Genomic DNA, 21,199 nt, shown 5'->3' with positions numbered 1-21,199 from the left:
AAATTAGAGCATCTTTGGGGGGGGAGGGAATTGAGCGGATCAGTGCCTTAGAGGAGCTTTTTTTTTTAAGAGCAAGAAATCATATAAAATAAAATGAAATAAAACAAGGAGGAAGGCAACCAGCTGTTGGAGGGGGGGTAAGGCAGATAAAGGAGCGGGGAGAGGAATTAATTGCCAACCAGGAGGAGTTGGACTGTATTTTTCAAAGGTGGGGGGAGTGGAGCACACACCTTGAGGAGGAAAGCGAGAAAGAAAAGAAAAAAGCAAGTGGAAGGGGGGGCTCGCCCGAGAAGGTGAAGCAGCGGAGAAACTCGCGCGAAGGCTCCCAAAGCTGGCAGCTCCGGGCGGCGGTGCAGGGGCGAAGGGGGGGCGGGGGGGACCGTCGGACATGCGGCTCTGGAGTTGGGTGCTGCGCCTGGGGCTGCTGAGCGCCGCGCTGGGCTGCGGGCTGGCCGAGCGCCCCCGCCGGGCCCGGAGAGACCCGCGGGCCGGCCGCCCCCCGCGCCCCGCCGCCGGCCCGGCCACCTGCGCCACCCGGGCGGCCCGCGGCCGCCGCGCCTCGCCGCCTCCGGGCGGTGCCTGGGAAGCCGTGCGCGTCCCCCGGCGGCGGCAGCAGCGGGAGGCGAGGGGCGCCGTGGAGGAGCCGAGCCCGCCGAGCCGGGCGCTCTATTTCAGCGGGCGCGGAGAGCAGCTGCGCCTCCGGGCCGACCTCGAGCTGCCCCGGGACGCGTTCACGCTGCAAGTGTGGCTGAGAGCCGAAGGGGGCCAGAAGTCTCCAGCTGTGATTACAGGTAGGCGAGGCACCCCGGGCGGGCGCTGCACGGTCCCCGCCGCCCAGGCAGCGCGCGAGTGCCAGGGCGCGGGTGGCGGGCGGGCGGGCGGGCCGGGGCTCGCGGGTGTGTCCGTGCGGGGACGCGCGGGGCGGCCGCGAGCCTCACTTTGCCCCATCCGCGGAATGGGCGGGCGCAGACCTGGGAGCTGCCCGCCGCTTAAGGCGGGAGCGACTTGGGGCGCGCTCTGGGCAGACCCAGACCCCCGTAGGAGAGGGGCGGTCATCCGGGAGCCCCGGGAGCGCAGCCCGGGCTCGGGAGGTGCAGACGCGCTCTCTGGGCTCGGGAGAGAGGAGGGTGACCCACTTGGGCTGCGTGTGAAGGGAGGCTAGGGGCCCCTTGGTCTTGCTGACTTTCTAATGGAGGTAACCCTCTCCATTTGGCCCGTTACCCTGAAAGCCGTCAGGGACAAGGTTGTTGTGAACCCCAGATTTAGAGGTCCTCAAAGTGTCCCAAAGTTGCTCTGTGGTCGAATCCTGCCTCTGGGACCCCCCCCCCCTTCCCAACGCGCGCGCGCTCACACACTCGCGTACACAAACACACACACACACACATACACACGCGCGCGCACACACGCCCCTCGTCCACACAGGCACTGCCATCTCATGTGCTTGCTTTTAAAGCCTGTCGCCTGTCACTCGGGGCTGGGACGAGACCTTCCGAGCGCACACCCCGCCAGCCTTCCCCAGGCTCAGCTGCGAAATGAGGCGCTTTTCTCATTTGAGACTTTTATGAGCCCGTAATGAATTTGAGTTCTCCCTCCTCGCCCTCCCTCTCTCTGCCCTACGCAGTTCCACAGCAAAGCCCACAGTGAAACCGGACACTGTGTGGGTTGCAAACCTTAGAAAAGCTCCAATACCCCTCTCCATGAATCTGTGGAAATGTCTTTAATAAAACGGGTTTGGGGGAGGCGGCGCTGGAGGAGAGAAGGAAAGTTTTGCCTCTGAGTCTGGGAGATTCCCTCCTGCACGGACGGTCTTGCCTCCTCCTGGAACGTCTTAAAGTGAGAGTAGGGCTTCCCCCTTCTCTGCAGCCAGGAGACTTACCGAGGCGCTTAGCCATCCCGCCCCCTTCCACACACTTTCTTAGAAGGGAAAGCTCCGAGCTCTTCTTCGGGCAGTCAGGGTTATCTTTCTTTGGCTTGGACTTTCTTTAACATTGCACGGACTATCTTATTTATTCAAAGTCCATTTCGGGGGACCCACAGTGTTGTTATACCAAGGAGATACCCTCTCAGAGCCCCCACTTTCCAAATACCAAAAGAGAATGACTTCACACACAGACTCACACACGTGACGTCATCGCATGCTATTTTCCCCTTTTCCACGGAAAGGAGAGGGAAACCGAGCTCATTCACATTTATCTCCCAAGCCCTAGTGAGCCGGAGAGGGGTATGATACGGAGCAGTAGACACGTTATTCAAAACAATGACGATGACGGTGATAATTCAGGGCATGTGGTATGTTTTCTTCTCTCTCTAAACATATGAAAGCTTTGTCTGATGTGTGGAGGTTAAAAAAAAAAACGAGTAAGCCTGGCTTTTCCTAGTCTTTACCTGTCCTATCAGCATCAGATTTGGAAGGTTTCCCCTCTTAAGAGGGTATACAGGTATCATCAGTGAAAAGGGTGTGAATGCATCTGTCCGGGATTCCACGGAGACTGCTTTATAAGTGTCTGTAACTCAGACAAGGGTCTCTCCTCAAATCGTTCTCCTGAGCAGTTATTCACTCACACAAAGATTGTTACAGTAAAATACTTTCATTGGATGGGGGAACGTTAGGTTATTATTGCTTGTATAAAATGCCTGTTCCATTTATTGTGTAGAAATAACATTCCTCTAAAAAGGAAAAAAAAAAAGAAAAGAAAAGGCACGGCTGTCGTGTAGCACCAGAAAGCCAGGAGCTTTTCTCCTGAGGATTCTGGTGGATTTCTCCCCCTCCCCTAGTTGAGTCGGAGCCAGATTTGGCGGTGTGTAAACACCTGGCCGCGGTCCAGAAAAGACTCATTCTGCAGTATCCTCCACACGGTACAGACTGTTGGACTGAAAAGAACCTGCTTCTCCTTGAATTAAAAAGCAAACAGAGGTTCTTTGCAGAAGTACTTTTTCAGCTCCCCCCTGGGCGGAAGTTAGGGCTGGGAGAGGCGGTCCGGGTGGGTGCCCAGGGGCATCCTCCAGCGGTGACCTTGGCTGCCCAGGTCGCTGCCTGCCGTCCCCTGCCTTTCTCCGGCTGGGCGTCACCACCTTCGCAGGAATCCCTGGTTGCCTGCCTATCTTGAGAGCAGCCATGGCTCAGCAGGGACTGCACTGCTATTTCAGGCGGAGGGTTGCTGCCTCGCCTCGCTGTCAGGCCAGGCTTCCTTACATCATTCTTTGCTGCCGAATTCAATTGGGTTTTGTAAAGGTCTAATTTTACGGTGCTGTTAACCGGGTTTGTCGTCTGGCAGAGGCAGGCCCTGACGCTCCTGGTAGGTGGGTGTTCAGTTCTGCCCGCCTAGGATGCTATTTCTACCCTAGTTCAAACTCCACTGACATGGGTTCAGACAGGCATGGGGGGGGGGTGCTTTTGGAACTCAGAAAACATGCCTCTTATTTTTCTGAAAGGGAAACAGAAAATATTAGTATATTAATAAATAAAGAAGGAAAGGCTTATACAGGCCAAAACAAAGCTGAAGTTAGAAAGTGTCTGTATGCAGGATTCCCCCGAGAGCCCCCAACAGCAATGAATATGTCTTTGGGACTGAAGAATCTTTGCAGGCTACTACTGTGAGGAAAAGAGTCTACTGGGGCGGCTCACGCCAGTTATCCTTTTGACCAAAAAGGGGGGAAAGAGACATAGAGAGGGGTGGGGTTTGTGGGATGACTGCAGTCCTGGGTGGAAGGAAGTAGAAATTAATCCCTGGCATCTCCACTTCCAGACCTTGCCCCCTACTCCCCTGGGAGGACCAGTCATAAATGCCATCACCTCTAGCCCCACAAAGACCACCACTCAGGCACCAGCCCTCCCGTGTGGCAATATGAGCTCCCTTTCAAGATGTGGGGGGAGCTACTTGTGACACAACCCGTTGCTTTTGTACCACACTAGGCCAGATCCAGACCCCTGCCCCTCATCCCCAACTGTGCCCCCCACACCCCTCCATCTGGAAGAAAGAGAAAGAAAACAATAGCCTCAATTTTCTCCTTGGAGCAGAGGCCCTGAGCAGCAGTTAATCTTGTTAAAGTTTCTCCTGACCTGTTAGATAAGTGAAGTGTGGACCCCACAAGTGTTGCCCTCCTCCCACCCGTCGCTACTCCCTTTCCTTCAGGGATTGGAATTCCTACTCAGAACGAGAAAGGGATTTACCTGAATCCTATCCAGCACCTCAGCTTGCCAGCATTGTTTCTTTTGTTCTAAATGTTGGAATGGATTAAGTTTGCTGGTTACTCTCTAGAGTCTTTTTTCCCTCCCTTCTGTAGCCCCGCCCCACACTTCCTACTTCTCCCTCAACCCCTCAAAAAGAATGGGGCTAGGTTTTAAGGAGTTTGTGTATTAATATGGCTCACTTTTCATTTATAGTCCATCTGGGACCTCAGATATTGCAATGGTTAGAGCTCAGTTCTAGTGGCCAAGGTTACCTAAGTGTGAATCCACCTTTGCCCTTAACTAGCTGTGTGACCTGGGATAAACCAGCAGATTTTTCTAGGCTGCAGCATCCACAAGTTTGCCATGGGCACCTATCTCATAGGTGGTGTGAATTTAGATGAGCTTGTATGTGGAAGTGCTTACAAGGGACTTGTACATAGTAAATGCATAAGCAGAGTTCCCTCTCAGTATTAGACAACCTTTCCCAAAGAGCTCAGCCTTGGCTTTGTGGACTGAGGATACTTCATGTTGAAGACATGAAGTAAACTTGATCTTCTTTGGCATGTCTAAGGTGCCTGACACTAAACGAGGACCTTGCCTTATGCTGTTCACCCTTCTGCCATCCTGGGAGTGGGCATCACAGACCTACTTCACTAAAAAGGAGTTTGCATCTCAGACAGTTCAAGTCTGGACTTGGACCAAAGTCCCACAGCCCTTCGGGTGGGCAGAGCCCATGGAGACATTCAAGTCCCAAGTGCCAGTTTTCTCTGTCAGCAGTCTTTTTGGAGAGAAAAATGCCCTGTGTTCCCTTCCTCAATCCTGCCACAGAATCCGCAGAATGTTTCTGTCTCTTTCATCATTTCTATGTCCCATCATGAAAGTGCAAGTTAAAGGAGGGTGAGAAATGGGAGCAAAGTCTCATCCCTGGAGATCTGCATTTGATTTCTCAGGTTTGTTTTTCTTTGCCAATCAAATAATCAAACAAAACAGGCTTGGAATGTCACTTACCAGCTACTTAGTGTGTCATCTGAATTGTCATTTCCTCTTTATCCTCAGTTTCCACCTGTGTTAAGTGGGCCCAATGATTTCGGGACATATGGGGGACCTAAGCGTGAAGAAAATAACCCCACACAGTGTCAGCTTATATTAGGGTCTCAGTTACAGGCAGCTGGAACTTGTAAATAGCTACTCTTCCGATTTGTATTTACCAGCTTTGTCTTCTGAAAATAGGATCTATTTGAGCCTTTTTTAGGGTGTCCTCTCCCAAGTGGCTGGGGAGTTTATCTAGTGTGGGTAGTGTCTGTTGGGGAACAATTAGACTTGAGATAATCTTTTTCTTTTCACTTTGATCTCTTCTTGGACACGCTGAGTGGCCCTTTGCCAGGGAGAGCCAAAAGGTCTAGAACCACTGAGACCTGCAAATAGGAGAGCTGGTCGCTGTGGCAGGGGAGCCCGCAGCCCCAGGAATGGAAGCCAGACATTGGCTACAGGTCTGTTGGCACATGCTTCCTGTTCCTTCCCCAGGTGCCCTCCAAACTCTCACTTTCCCTTACACTGTTGTTCAGTGGGCAAATGGGAGTGACAGGGACTGCGGGAGCGGAGGAAGCAGAGCCTCTTGTTTCCCCCTACACAGAGGAAGAAAATCTTGAAGCCCAGAGTGGTGGGATGGTTATGGCCACCCCATGCCTAAACTGGCAGTCACCTAAGTCAAACAAATCACTGTACAATAGGGAAACTGAGGGCCAAGTTCACATGAAATTATATTCATTGACCTTCCCCTTTCTCAAAAGAGAAATCTTTTGGTTCAGTAGTTGCCATTCCAGGCTGCACTTGGAATCACCAGCTTTTATTAACACCCTTCAGCCTAGGCAGACTCTAACACGGGCCTGGAGTTGGCCTGGGCACTGGTGTTTCTCAAAGACTTCTTAGGCAGAGTTGAAGGTAGAGTGGGGAGAGACACCAATCCAGTGCTCTTGGTCTACAGGTGGGAAAGGTGAGGCCTAAAGGAAAAGTATCATTCCCTGCTTACTGAGCTGAGCTGGTTAGTGGCTAAATCTTGAGAGAAATCAAACTGTCCCAGCTCTCACTTTCTGAACACCAGGAAAGACCCCTCTTCCGTCCTAGGTCCTCCTGCTTACTCCAAACCTCTGGGTACCATGGTCCCTGATAATCCACTTATCCAGTGTGTGATCCCATGCCCTCTCCTTCTGGTGCCTCCTTTAAACTGTGAATGTTGCTGCTAGAGAGCCATACAGTGAGCACCATGCTCCTAATTTCAAGTAGATCTCTCAGAGTGTTGGGAGGGAGCCTACCTGGGTAGGAATAAAAGGAAGCTCAACTCAGAGGCATTTACCACTTGGACTAATCCTCTGGGAAGGTGTGTGTTCCTACTTTTTCAGAAATTCCTCACTTTGTGATCACCCTGAAACCAGCACTGGTTTCTCTTCTTCAGAGAAAGAAGAGAAGATACAAGTACCCCAAGCAGGACTCCCTCAATGGGCTGTTTATAGCTTATCTACCTAAGGCCAAAGGCTCATATGTCCAGCAGGCATCTATTTTTCCCCTTGCCAGCTTCACTAGAATTTAGTTCCCTTTCCTTTAAGATTCCCTTTTTTTCCTTGTCCTGCACCAAAAACCCTGGTTCTTGCCTGATGCAGAGACTGGAAATGTTCACCTGGGATTCTGATGCCAGCAACCAAGACATAACTTGTAAGTTTCGGCCCCTTGTTTGTGTGAAGACCTGAAACTGAGAAATAGGAAGTCAGAGTTAAATTTGAGCTTGATGTCCTCTGAACTGTGAGACCTGGGGCCCCCAGGGAGAGGTTTTCAGGTGTGAATATATTCAACATCTCCACCTCACAGTTGTCACGGGGACCAGGTGAGGCAGTGGCAGGGGAAGCTCTTGGCTGAGCAGAACCCAATGTACATGTCAGGATGGTTAGGAGGAGCGAGAAGGTAAGACAAGACATGTGAAGGATTTGTGCAGTCAGTGGCATTCCTGGAAAAGTGCCTTTATTATCGTTGTTCACACTGTGGATGATAGAGACTGAATTAGCAAACCTTTTCATGCTTGTGACCTCAATAGACTTCTTTGACGTTGGGACTTCACAAGTCCGCTGAGCCCTGCCACTTACAAGCCATGTGTGGTCCTAACTGTTCTCAGGGTGGAAAGGAGGGACAGGGATGGAATAAGAACTTTGAACCTGTGCTCACCAAGCAAGCTTAGGGAGTCTCTGAGGAGATGCTGGAGGACAGACCTCTGCCTCCCCAACCTTCCCTCACCTCATTGTGTTTAATCAAAATTACCTTTGAAAGAATACATTCCCCCATTACAAAGAGTTTGGATGGACAGAGTCTGACATGAGAAAAAAATGAAGAAATCGTTCATTTGGTCAAGTATGATTATAGTAATGCTACTATGTTTTATGGCTATTTTTGCTTGTTTAGCTAAAAAGTTCCAGAAAAAAAAATTTGGTGTATAGAAGGGGAAAAGGGAGAAATGAGGAAGGTAAAAGACGATTAGCAAACTAGTGAGAATTGTTGATATCAGGTTATGGAAATTTGGGGCTATAATACATTTTTTTCTATGTTTTTGTGTGAGATTGAAGATTTCCGTACTAAAACATTTAAAAAATTGTTACAGGTCCAGAGAGTGGCAGGAGGAGGTGACAGCTTAGGTCCCTGCTTATGCTGGGAGCTGATGTGTTTGCAAATACAGAGGCTCCAGGCTCCAGTGGGTCAGGGACACCCCCCATCCCCAAGGTCACACAGAGATTATATCAGAGCCATGATGTAGTCCAGGTTTCAGACACTCTGAGCCCTCTTTCCATACCTCTCTGTACAACTACAAATCCAGGTTAAAATGACCATCTAGGGAGCACTTTGAGGGAAGAAAAAAGCCATGGAAGACCTTGTGGAAAGGGCCAGTGGAGATTTTCTGGGTATGAAGGTTGTGAGTGGCAAAATTCTTTGCTGCATGGGACTACCCTCCATGTTGTGAAATGTTTAGTATAACTGTCCCTGCTCCTAAAAATCCCATAAGGTCTGCTAATCATTGTGAAAATCTAAAATATAACAATGCACACACACCTTCACGTTTATACACAACCCTAGCTGCCATTTTTCTAGTTCTTATTTCTTTCCATCTCCAGTTGCCCAAGGAGCTTTCTAGACTGCTAGAGCCTTCTAGGGCCTGGAGGAATGACCTGCAAAAGTATGTGTTTACTGAGGAAATATTTTGCAGTAGTTGATCATAAGATGTAAGAGTCATACTGCCTGGGTTTCATTTCCTGACTCTTGCACCTGCTAGTTGCATGATCTTGGGCAAGTTACTTAATATGTCCAAGCTTCGTTTTTCCCATCTGTAAAGTGTGGATAATATTAGTTGCTCTTCATGGAACTGTTTTGAAGATTAACTGAGCTTCCATGTGGAAAATGCTTAGTAATGGAATCAGAATCATGAGGTCACCAGCAAATGTTAACTCATATTGGTATTATGTGTGTCACATCCTTGTCACTCACTATTCCTAATTCTCTAAATAACTCTGGAAGTTAGACAAGTTTATCTTTTTGGCAAAGCCAAGAATTACTTTTCCCTCTTTTACCACTTAGGGTAGATTTATTCTTATCATCTCAACATTCAAACAAACACACAAACAAAGTATGCTAAAATGAAAGCCAAACAAAATAAACGTATTATTGTTTCATTTCATGAAACCAATGTGTTCCCATTGTACAAAACCTAAAAAATTCAGATAAAATTAAGGGACAAAGTACAATTTGTTCATTCCTTGCCCATGTATTCAATGGGGTTTTTTGTTTGTTTGCTTTTTGAGTTTCTGTGTGCTGGACATCATTTTTAAGCTATGAAAACGATCTATGCCCTCAAGGAATTTATATTCTGATCACAAGGCGTGGGTGTGGGAGGTGGAGACAGATTATAAACAAGTGAACTTGTATATCACATCGTACCAGCTAAATGTATATGAAAAAAATGGAAATTCAATCTAGGGACTGTGGCTAGAGAGGGGAGTGCAGAGATGAGTAGGATTTGAGTAGGATGGTCAGGTAAGGCTGTTCTGAGAGGTGCCACTGGAGAAAAGATGTGAAGCAGGCCTGTAGGTGTGCAGAGAAGGAAGAGCAGCGTTCTGTACACCAGGAGATACAGGTTCCAGAGCAGGGCTGCCACTACTTGGCAGTGTGACTCTGAGAAAGTCATTTTTCCTCTCTGGACCAATTTTCCTTATCTGAGCCATGGGATTGTTGTGAGTTTATCAGCCTTGGCTCTAAATATCCTTGTAGCAGAGACCTTTTGGATTGTGTAATCCTAATCAGGGCTATCCTTAAACAAAATTGTGAAATTGGCAACAGTTCCACTTTTCTTCATTTTCCTTGCATTTTCCTCCACTAGGTGGGGCCTGTGCCTGTCACCCTCAGGGGCAAAGTGCCTACACACTTTCTGCCTCCTCACCCTAGCAATACTCCTCAGAAAAAAAAACATCTGATCCTCTTTCTTGCTAGGGTGTCTTTGACTGACAGCATTTGCAACATTACTCTTCTGTTGATAGATTATATTTTAATGATTACACAAAAAGCTGTATTACAAAACAAAATACTAAGGGTGGAATGTCACAGCCTGACTGAAGACATTGTTCGGGGAACATTGGTACTTCCTAATACCAGGAAACCACCTCATTAATAATGTAAATAATACAGCTGCCCTAAACATACAGTATACTCATTGAGTGACTTTTCCAGTCATCACTTATGAGGGTAACAGTTACAGGGTCATAATTTTTTACTATATAAAAGCCATTTCAGGCAAATTCCTGGACATCAGAGTAAGCCCCTGACCTTTCTCTCTGGCTTTTCATTCTAATCAGAGCATTGTATGAGTTAAAATTCTTACATTCCGACATCTATCGTCATCTGCCAGCCTCTTCTCCTGCAGGGAATCTCCAGCTTTCAGGCCTGAAGTGTATCTTGCTGCCCCCGTGCCCTCTCTCCTACCTCTCTTTCTATTCTGCACACCTTTCACGTTTATTTGGGCCACTTAGATTTTTCTTCAAACAAGAGAATGTAAATATATTTGTTTTCTAGCATTATTTGCCACAAACCCAGTGTCAAGAATAGAAGTCACTGTCTATCAATGTGAGAAAACCTAATAAAGGCCCAGATTCCAGTCCATTTAGAGAACACAAGAAAGAAAATCCAGGAGGATGGAGGCTACCCTTGGGATATTTACATATGCATGTAGAGGGATAGCATGACTAAAAGAAAAGCCATGGTCCTGCCTTTTTTCTTCAAGAAGCTGATGGCCTAAGCACTGAATAGTCACCTGTATAGTCAGAGAAGGCACTGCCCTGTCTGCACCATAGTCATCTTTCCTTAATTCTTCTTGCTCTATGAATATGAAGGTGAGGAGAACGTGACCAGATATGTTCCTCCTCTGAGGTTACAGATTCATCATCTATAAAGGCAGCTGAGAAACCAGAGAAGGGCATAATAATAGGCAATCAAGAACAAAAGAGCTCTCTAAGAGATGTAGAACTCATAGCTAGAAAACATAAGAAATGAATATGGGCTCTACTCAAGTCTTGTGAAATCAAATCCTATGAAATCCAAAGAATCAAGGTATCTGAAAGCTAGAAGGACTTACCTAGGCCATTTATTTCACAGATACATAACTGAGGGTCAGCGAGGAAAGTGGTTGTCCATGTCAGTGACCAGGCTGGGTAAGGAATTATTCTTCGAAGCCTTCAGGTCCACTTCACCCATCTCTTTGTACCCATTCCTATGTATTTGTTACCATATCTCTGCTGGTGACCGTTATTTAGCTCCAAAGTCTATTGAAATCCAGATTGTCCAGCTGTCCACTAGAAGATGAGCATGTGCCGCAAACTCAACTTGTCCAAAATGGAATCCATCATCCCCCCAAAACATCTTGTGTTCTTATCTTGGTTGGTGTTACCAACCCTAGACACATCAAGCACTATATTCAGCCAGTCATCAACCTCTGTCTACCCTGCTTTCTTAGCATGTTCATAAACAATCTGTTCCTCTGTTCCGTCCTTAGCTTAGTCTCTCTTCATTTCCTGCTTTGACTTTCCCTGGTATTGTAATTCCCACTTCTCTGAACCTCAGCCTCTGCGCTCCTTCAACCTGTCCTTCAACACTGAAGTTCTCTCTTAAATGTGAATCTGATTCGATTGGTCCAAGCTAAAGGCTCTTTAGCAGCATCTGAATTATTTGAAGTTTCCTTCAATACAGGAGACTTTTTAAACATCACTTCCTTTGCTTGCCTTGTCTCCTGTATTCCTGTGCACTTTTTGCAGAATGCTTATTCCTCCACAGGATTATCTGCTCAAGGTTTCTCTCTTTTGGGAAGCCCTCTCTGGCACATCTCAATGTGTAACTTATTCTTCCTCCCCATCCATCTGTCTCTACTACATTTTTGCATGCTTATATCAAAACACCTGCAATTCTTTATCACATTTAATCGTAACCATATTTGGGTCTTATCCATCTTGACTTCTCAAGTGCCTAGCACAGTGCTTGGCATACAAATAACCAATATGTATTATTGTTTATTGGATGGATGAGTGAATAATGGAGCCAGCTGAATGTCTAATGCTTCTGGGAGAAAGGGCTCAGGAACCTCAGGCACGTTGCATTACGTAACCAAAGCACATGACCTGTCCTGTGCGTCACAGTCAGAAACATTACACAGTGGTTAATTCCATTTCCCCTGGAGCAAAGAAGTTAGAAGGGAAAAGAAATTTGGCCTTCCAAAACAGAGAGAGGAGGGAACAGTGTATTTTAGGGCCTCCTCAGCTCATATTGTGGCCTTTCTAATCCAAGCCACATTTTGGCCTTGGTCTTTCCCTCTCAGCCCCTGGCCTGTTTGCAAAACATTTGTTTTGTGTCTGCTCTTCAGCACAGAGTCCTCAACTTTACTCTCTCCTCCTATTTTCCTCTCTCTCCCTTATCAGGGTCCTACTGGGCCTCAAGCATCCTGGCAGTTGTATCTGTTGCTTGGATTTTCACCCATTTCCTGCCTTCCTGATAGGGGCTTTTCCATCTGCTTCCCTTGATCTTATGAGACCTCGTAGTGACCTCAGAATCTGGAATCCTCTATGTGCTGTTTATGTACCCTTGGGGGAGAATATGCATTCTGGGCAGTAATGACAGTCATAAAGCAGCTAGCTAATAATGAGCACTTATGATGTGCTGCCATTGTGCTGAGTGCTACACCTTGTTGTACCCACCAAAATTGGTTTAGAAATTTGCATGATTCCCTGAAAGACCTATAGCTCATGGGTGGTGAGACTGGAATTCAAATCCAGAGTGTTTTAATTTTATTTCTATCTTAGTCTATGGCCTGCTACATTGCTTAGAACATCCTAATTCCACAAGAGGTTGCCCAAGTGAAAGAATGGGGCCAGGGATTTAGCTCAACAGAACCAAAAAAAAAGAAAAAAGAAAAAAAAAGAAAAGGATGCATATGAATTATAGTGCCCCTAGTGGCTAATGCAGACATTTAAAGAATGTAGGAGGTAAAGAGAAGGAAGAGGGAGGGATGGAGAAAGGGAGAGAGAGAAATAGAGGAAAAATTCTGAATGAACATTGTAAGATTGCAAAGAGATTGACTGAGAACTCTCTTTGATATGCAAAATATATTTTCTTTGGAAGTAACTTTTGAACAGAAACCCCATTTACATCCACCAGAGCATTTTTTTAATCTTTAAGTGGTCTACTGGGAGAAATATACTTATTTCAAAGATTCTGTGTTTGCCAAAAATGTTTCTGGATTTCTCTTTTGGGAATCATAGTCTGGGACATGTTCCCTCAAATATGCACAGTGGAGACACATTGTCATCCTCTGCGGAAGGGCCCTGACACATTCTGAGCCAAATCTGGGAAGTACATGGAGGACATGCTGCATGCACTGTGGAATTCTACCGAGAAGACTGACGTTGAAGTGACCAGGCTGATTTGTGGTATAGCTATCATTGGAGCCAATTCAAGCCTAACAGAGCCCCTACTAAGCTCTCAGGGATGACTCTACTGAGCAGCCCCACTGGGCTGATTAGTTCTGATTTACTACAAACAGATTCAGTGTCTTGTCCACCCCTTTCCCAAATTCTAGAACTGCAGGGATGTCAGAATCTGCTTAATCAAGTCTACCCAGCTTAGCCATGGAAGAATTGAGATCTAGGCAAAAGTTGACTAGTTACAGTAAGCTAAGTTTAGTCGAGTAATGCTGAAGCAAATTGGCAGCAAAATGGATTCCCAAGTCAGTGCTCTTTCCATTGAATCACCTTGTTTTCCTTTATGGTTTGGGATGATAGTTGTAATTGTGGCTGGCATTAGTGAGTGTTATTGGAAAACCTGGTTCTGTTGTTCAGTGAGTACTTCATGGGTGCCAAACCTCTGCCTTAAACATTCAGTAAGGTTCAATAGGAGGTGAAAGTTTATTAGAAGGAAAACATCTTCTTTCCTTCTCTTCTCCCTTCCCTCCCTCCCTTCTTCTGTCTCTCCCTTCCTTCTTTTCTTCCTTTTTTTCTCTTCATTCCTCTCTTCCTCCTTCCATCTCTCTATCCATCCATCCATCCATTTAATGACCCATTTTGAGCAGTGTCCATATGTCATACCTTGACCTAGGAAATGGAGACTAAAAGGAAGAATAAGGCACAGTCCCATCCCTTGAGGAACTCCCAGTCCTAGTGGTGGAAGCAGACTGGTAAACAGATATATGACATCATGGTAACTGCTATAACTAAGCAATTAATAGAGTACTGGGGAAGCACAGAGGGAGAAATACCATGTTGTGTTTATCATGGGGACTGGACTGGAAAGTGCTCTGAGAATTCAAGGGCATAAAATCCTTCCATTTGAAAGGATCAGGGGATTTGTTCATGAAGTAGGTGGCGTTTGTACGTATGCAGAATGTGTGTTCTGCCTTGCAGGTGGCAATAGCCATACATGTCATTTCAAACATATATCTATAAATTAAATGAGAAGTCAACATTTCTTGATTTATGTTTCAGCTGTGGATATAGAGCCAGAATAGCTTTTAGGAGTATGGTGCTAGGAAATTATTGGACAATTCCATCCATCACCATTCAAATAAACTCCAAGCATGCCGTGATATTCCCACACACACAGCACTTACCACACTCTACTGTGGCTATCTTGGTTCTTGTCTTTCTCTCTCACTTATCACTAAGCTCTTTAGGAGCAGAGACCATTTCTATCTTCATCTGCATAACTCCTACCATTTAGCACATTACAAGCCACATTCATACATGCCAAGTAAACTATTAAATGAATGAATTGATTGAGGATGGCTCCAAATAAGGGAGAGGACTGGTGACTGCAAGATGGTGATGTCATGGACAAGTGCTTAGTGAATTTACAGCGTAGACCTTATGAAAGGCCAAACAGTGAAGGCAAACACATTATGAATGGCATTGGTTATTAGGTGTGGCCCTGGCTTCTCTGAGGTAATCTTGTGTGTGCAGATAGATAGACAGACAGATAGATAGATCAATCAACTTTTCCTGCCCCTGTGCCTCCCCTTCTTTCTGATGAGCCATGGAACTATCTCTGTTAGCTTTAAGTAGCATAGTTTGTCCCCGTCTCCCGTGGTTATCCTTCAGTCTCTCCCACCCATCCCCTAAACCAGGCTACTAAAAGGCTAGGTGTGGTTGTGTAGGATGTGACACTGATCTTCCCAGGACCCTCACCTGTGCCTCAGTGACCTCTCCTCATCTATGAGCAGGATTCAGGTGGGAATGAGGTCTGAATGCTCAGGGACACCTTCCCAGAACCCGGTACATTGCAGAGTTCAACAAATATTTTTGGGATCATAGCTGGATTGGTAAAATGGCAAATTTACAGCATGTCCAGCACAGACTCCTCAGCTCACAAATGGAGACTCTGATGTCCAGAAAAGGCAAAGAAATCATTCTCAACTTATCTGCAAGTTGGGCACAAAGAAAGCCCAAGCCCATTTCTATGACCTCTCCATCTGTCCTCCCATAATATCGTGGGATTTGGACCCAAGGTCTCTTGAATTTAGACCTGAACACTTCAGATCACTAAATCCCATAGTTAGATAATACCAGTCTATCCTTTTACATCCAAGAAACCTGAAGTCCAAAAAGAAGAAGAAATTTATTCAAGGTCCCATGGTGAGGAAGTGACCATACCAGTACTGAAAAACAAACTTCTATGCATCTCCATAGATCAACAAATATATAGTATATGCTCACCACTGTGAAATGCAGTAGAGAATAAGACAGAGCAAGTGCCATTCTCCTGTATATTTATATTCTTATGAAAAGAGAAAGACAATAACCCAGTAAACAATTGTGAGAATTTATATTCTGATTGTGAAAAGCACTGTAAGAAAATCAAAGAAGACACTACACCTAATGACAGGAGCAGAGGAAAACTGGTTTTTACTCATGTTAGAAAAAAAGAGAGACAGATGCTGGTAGAATAGACCGTGGGCTGGACAAGTTCCACACAATGAAGTAGCAGGTGTGCAAGCCACTGGGAGAATTGTGTGTCCAGATCTGAAAACAGCCCAAATCATGGGATCTGGATTTTAATCAAAGTGTACAAGGAAGTTCTCAGTAGGAAACACAGAGTTTCAAGATCATTCTGACCACTATAGAGAGAATGGATTGCATGATCACAGGAGAGGAGTTTCAGAGACAGCATTGTCATGGTGTGAATTGGTTGCTGATATCATTTTTTTTTTTGTCATGGCTTGAAATTTTAAATAATACCGTTAACATATGTTTTCTAATACCAGCACCAACTGAAATACCTGAATAACACTCATGTTTTAGATCAACAGAGGAGAATGGGGTTTATACACTTGGCCTCAGAAGATCTTGAAGAGATTTGTGAACCTTAAGACATTTTCTGTAAAAAAAAAAAAAAAAAAAAAAAAAAAATTGAGGCTGTACACATCTTTTCTGGAATACAGCATTTTTATCAGTTTCTTAAATGGACCTGTGCCCCCCAAATAGTAACTTAAATGCTGAAAACCAGGGGGGCACACCAGGTCATTTCCTGAAGCCTGTTCCCAGCTCTGAAATCCGAATGCTTAAGGGAATCTGTGAAAATGAGAATGTTGATGTTGAGCTGTCATAGCGGGCTGAGGAATTGCACTTCCCTTCATCTGGGCTCTTGTTGGAGTAAATAGCGTTTGGAGCTTTTTCCCCCTCGGAGGAGAAATTAGTTTATTCCTTAGAAATATAATCTACAACTTTGTTTATTCAAACTCTTGTCTCTGAGCTTCTCTGAGATTTTAAATAGGCAAGTTTACTTCTAATGTGGCCTGAAATGGTCCTGCCTGTAATTATTCCCTGTGGACTTTACCCGCAAATCCAACCATTCATCTATCTATCCATCTACCCTTCCATCAGTCTTCCCTCCCTTCTTCCCTCCCTCCTTCCCTTCCTTCCGTGCTTCTTTTCTTCCTCTCATATGTAATGTATTTACTAGATTTTGTGATAGAATTGGGATAAAATTCAGGCAACTCCAATTCTAGTTCTTATGCCACCAGGAGTCCCTTTAAAAAAAAAAAAATCCCCTGAAACATTTTTCAGAACCCCACATTTCCACAGAGTACAGTTTGAAAACCACTCACTTCAGAAGTTGAAAACTACTTTGAAAAAATTAAAGTGTTCTGCCTGCATAGCTACGTAATTGTAAGTATTCCTGGTAGTGCTTGGAATCTGGATCAGGACCACCAGGGGCTCCTTTATTAGCGCTGATATTTTATATCAATAATTATTTCTACCCTCAGCTCAGCAGGTAAGGAAAACCAAAAATAGGTATGAGACAGAACCATACACTTAGGGAAAGGGCAGCCTTCATAGGTGGGGACAGAGAAGAGAGCTGCCAGGTACTTTCTTCCTGGGACTCTTTTTGTCCCCAGCATCCAACGCCCTTGCTTAATGATGATGAGGCTTCAGGATCCTTGTGGGCCTTTGGGTGTAGGAAGGAGCAGGAAGCCCTTGTGGCATGAGGTTGTTTCAGTTTCCGAAGGATTTTCGACATGTACCTATCATATTCCCACTCGCCTTGTAAAACAAGCATTTTCATTGAATACAGTGAGGTCTTTGTGTTCTCAACAACAAACACATGCTCTAAGGCTCTCGGACACAACCTGCCTTTCTCTCCAGCTTCTCACCCGACTCCCCACTCTGTCCGCCCATGCTGAGCCCAGTGTCAACAGAAATATCTGTTTACAAACAAGGCCTCCAAGAGAAAGGCATCAGTAACTTCACCAAGCCTCTAAAATGTGCCCACACCCGCCCTTGGAATCCCTGTGCATAGTGGGTATCGCTGGCAGCAGCTTTCACGGAAGGCTTCCATCTTTCCAACTGTCCTTGGGTCTGGTTTCCTCTGTCTCCTTCCACTTATTTATTAAAACCATGAGGAGCCTGGACTGGAAAGCCATTCAGATGCTGGCCCGGACCTTGTGCATATCTGGGAGACAAAGCCCAGACAGAGCACAAACAGTGAGACAAACCCAAACACATGCGGCTTGCAGTGCCATCTGAAGCAGAAGCTGATCAAAGAAGGATTATTAATTGGGTGGCTACAATAGTCACATGAAGACTATGCAGCTCTACATCATTTTTCTAGATTATTATAGGCTGAAGGGACTCTTTAGATACTCTCAATCTTGAGTCTGCTGTAGCTCCCTATTACCTACATATAATAATGATAGTAGCCGATATACTTAACATGTAATATGATCCAGCAATGTTCTAAGTATTTTGCATGCATCTTTTGAATCCTAACAGTAACCCTCTAAACTTAATACTATTAGTTTCCCAGATGAGAGATGATGATTATTATGTGAGCTTACTAAAGTCTGTAACAAGTGAACAATTCCATCAGTGCGCAGAAGCCAAATTCTAACCACTCCACCAAAAACCTCCCTGGGTCCAAATGGATTAGCCTCACATTCAACTTGTTGCCCAAACTTTCTTTCTTGCCATACCTTTTCTTAGATTCTCACATGAAGGTTTCTTAACCTCAGCCCCATTGACATTTGGAGTGGATGATCCCTTCTTGTAGGGATTGCCCTGTGCATTGCTAGGTGTTCAGCTGCATCCCTGGGTGCTGCCTCACCCACTAGGTGTAGTAGCAACCCCTCACCCCCTCCTTACCTGTGATGAGCCAAAATATCTGCAGACATTTCCATATTTCCCCTGGGGAGCAAAATCTCCACTATCTGATGATTGTTGATTTACCTGGATTCTTCAGGTCAAATAGAAGTACTTAATGTTCCTAGAACATGTATCCCACCTCCAAGCTCTTTCACATCTGGCTGCTACTTGACCTTGAATTGTCCTTGGCCTCCGCCCCACCAGTCTCCTCTATTCTATAGTCTGTCATTCCTGCAGCCTCTTTTATAGCCAGAGAGGAAATACTACCTTGTCTGGGTTACTGATCTGCTTGTTTTTCTGCTTTTTTTGTTTGAAAAACATTCACTACTTCCAAACTTTCTATTTAAAATCCTCTAAAGATTCCACAGGAGGCTTGAGGTAAAAAGGCAATCTGTTCTACACATTCAACAATGTTTTACTAGGTTTACCCTGTGTCAGGTCTCGAGCTAAGCACCGAGAGTGGCAAGTTAAAGGACATACAGTCCCTCTCCTTCAAGGATTTTTTGTGATAGACTTGTAGAGCTAGAAGGGGACTTAGAGATCAAGTCTACATTCCCCAGGTGAGTACAGGGGGAAAATTAGGAGCCAGCAGGTAGATGAAATTTAAGCAAGGTCAACTAGAGACCAGGATCATTCTTTACCTAATAGAACACAGTATAATTCTGAAGTCCCAATGTGCATCTAAACTCCATTTATCCATCTAGACTAAAGCCTTACAGAGCTCTTTAGGGTTGAGTTACAGTTCAGGATTTTCTAGCAGATGGCAAAACAACAGAAAATAAACATCCTGTTCAAAACAGTCTATCAGCTCTCTCCAGAATTTACCTTTCATTTCACCCTCTTCATTAATAAGTCTGAATGACTCCAGGATGAGCACTTGACAGGATGTCCTGAGACATTCACTAGTCCTGGCTCAGTCTGCTCTGTCATTCTTAGGACACCCTTTCATCCTTAGCTAAGGACTCCCTTCTTCAGAACCCACGAAGATTCCCATTGTCTGTGGAGTAAACCTCAGATCTCTTGGCACATCGTGCACAACTCTTCATTTGGGCCTCAGCTGGCCCTTGGTTCTTCATCCTCCCATCTTCCACTGTGTGCCCTCAACTCCTCCAAATGCAGATGTCTTCCTCTTCTTCAGGGATACCTGCAGGTGACTTCATGGCTCTCACCTTTGATCATATTTCACCATCTGCTAGATAGTCTTTGCCCAGCATCTCCCCACCCAAATCCTGTACCTTTTAAGGCTTAACTTTTCTTTGTTTTTTTTTTTTTTGCCAGAATCAAGTGTTCCCTCCACAAAGATCTGTTTGCTCTTTACTTTTATTATGGACTGGTTTTATTATATTTTATTTATTTATATTTGAAAAGGACCCCTCTTCCTCATGGACTTGGCTTTCCTCAGGCCGAGCAACATAATATAGAAGTTAAGAACTGTGGACCGCACCTCTGTCTCTTGCCAACAGTTACTCTAGCTTGGACCAGTCATGTGGGCCCTCTGAGTCTTGGGTTCCTCATCTGTATTTATTTATTTATTGTTTTTTTTGGTACCGGAGATCGAACTCGGGTCCTTGCGCTTGCACAGCAGGTGGCGAAACTACTGAGCTAAATCCCCAGTAAGAGATTCATTAGGCAGAATTTTTTTTTTCTGGTACTGGGGATCGAACTTGGGACCTTTTGCTTGTGAGGCAGGCAGCAGAATCACTAAGCTAAATTCCCAGCCCTCCTCATCTGTAAAATGGAGACAGTCAGTTGAGTGTGGTGGCACATGATTATAATCCCAGCACTCTGGGAGGCTTAGGCAAAGAGAACTGTGAATTCAAACACAGTCTGACAATTTAGCAACTAAGCAGGACCTTGTCTCAACAATGAAAAATAAAAAATGGGAGGGCTGGAGATATAACTGATGGTTCAAACCCCAGTACTTCAAAAGAGGAAGAGAAGGAGATGATCATAGTATCTCTTGGACTTGGGTTATAGTGAGGCTTTGCTTTTGTAAATTCGCACAGAGAGCTTAGCATGATGCCTGACACACACCAAACACTCACTAGGCATCAGCCATCATTGCTTTCTCTGCCCAGGGAGTAATTGTGGATGCCCTGCAAAGTGGAGACCTGCCTGTCTGGCTTCGGCCCTTCCTTATCTCCCTTCGCCATCTCTCTCCCAGTAAGGCTCGCCCCTCTCTATGGGCCAAGATGAGGTGATGGCAGGTTCACTTGAGAGAGGAGCTTTTGTCTCCAGTGTTCAGCCCACACTGTCTGGGGTGCATTTTGGCACACCTTGCTCTGGGCCTGCGTCAGCCACAAAGTGAACATCATTTGGCTGGCCCACATGGGAATCTTCCCCATTCCCCCTGGCACCTTCTTGGCCTCTCCCAGTTCTGTTTGGCTGGTGAGGAATCGATCAAGTCCAGAACTGGAAATGAGGCCAGTTCGTTCTTTAGGCCTGGTTGGTACACTGCCTACAGTCTAAAGTACTTTTAGAGACCTACAAGAATGGTTTAATTTCTTTTAAAATAAGAATTTTTAAAAACATAATTTTATATATAATAAATTCAGCCTTCCAATTATACCAGTTCATTTATAAGATATCTATATAATGTATGTACATCCATTTCTTTATTTATGGAAGAAGGGATTCCCAAAGACAAAAAAGCCTACAGCCTACTGAAGTCATTTTGCAGCCATCAATGAAAAGGGATTTGCCCAAGATCTGTAATACATTAGTGGCAAATTAGGCTGCAGTTTCGTGCCTTATTATGCCCAATTCAGAAATCTTCTGCATATATTTTCAATAAAAGCCTTAGAAGTTATGTTACCAAAGTTTCATC

At 45.3% G+C, this 21,199-nt stretch overlaps 1 protein-coding gene across 2 annotated transcripts in view; it reads left to right on the top strand.

The window, feature by feature from the left end:
* Positions 1 to 40: 40 nt before the first annotated feature.
* The window catches only part of Pappa (pappalysin 1), a 236,695-nt gene continuing 215,536 nt past the window's right edge, over positions 41 to 21,199 (top strand). The window contains exon 1 of one of the 2 annotated variants that reach the window (XM_087183298.1): positions 41 to 791. In XM_087183298.1, the coding sequence (XP_087039424.1) occupies positions 389 to 791 (403 nt within the window). In that variant the 5' untranslated portion in view covers positions 41 to 388. The remainder of the gene's footprint in view (positions 792 to 21,199) is intronic. The other variant, XM_021262175.2, reaches the window with a different exon arrangement.

This window comes from Heterocephalus glaber, unplaced genomic scaffold (genome assembly GCF_053883595.1).
Source record: "Heterocephalus glaber isolate CG9 unplaced genomic scaffold, H.glaber_assembly_v1.0 deba00001479, whole genome shotgun sequence".
NCBI lineage: Eukaryota > Metazoa > Chordata > Mammalia > Rodentia > Bathyergidae > Heterocephalus > Heterocephalus glaber.
This window is presented reverse-complemented; position numbering and strand designations above follow the sequence as displayed.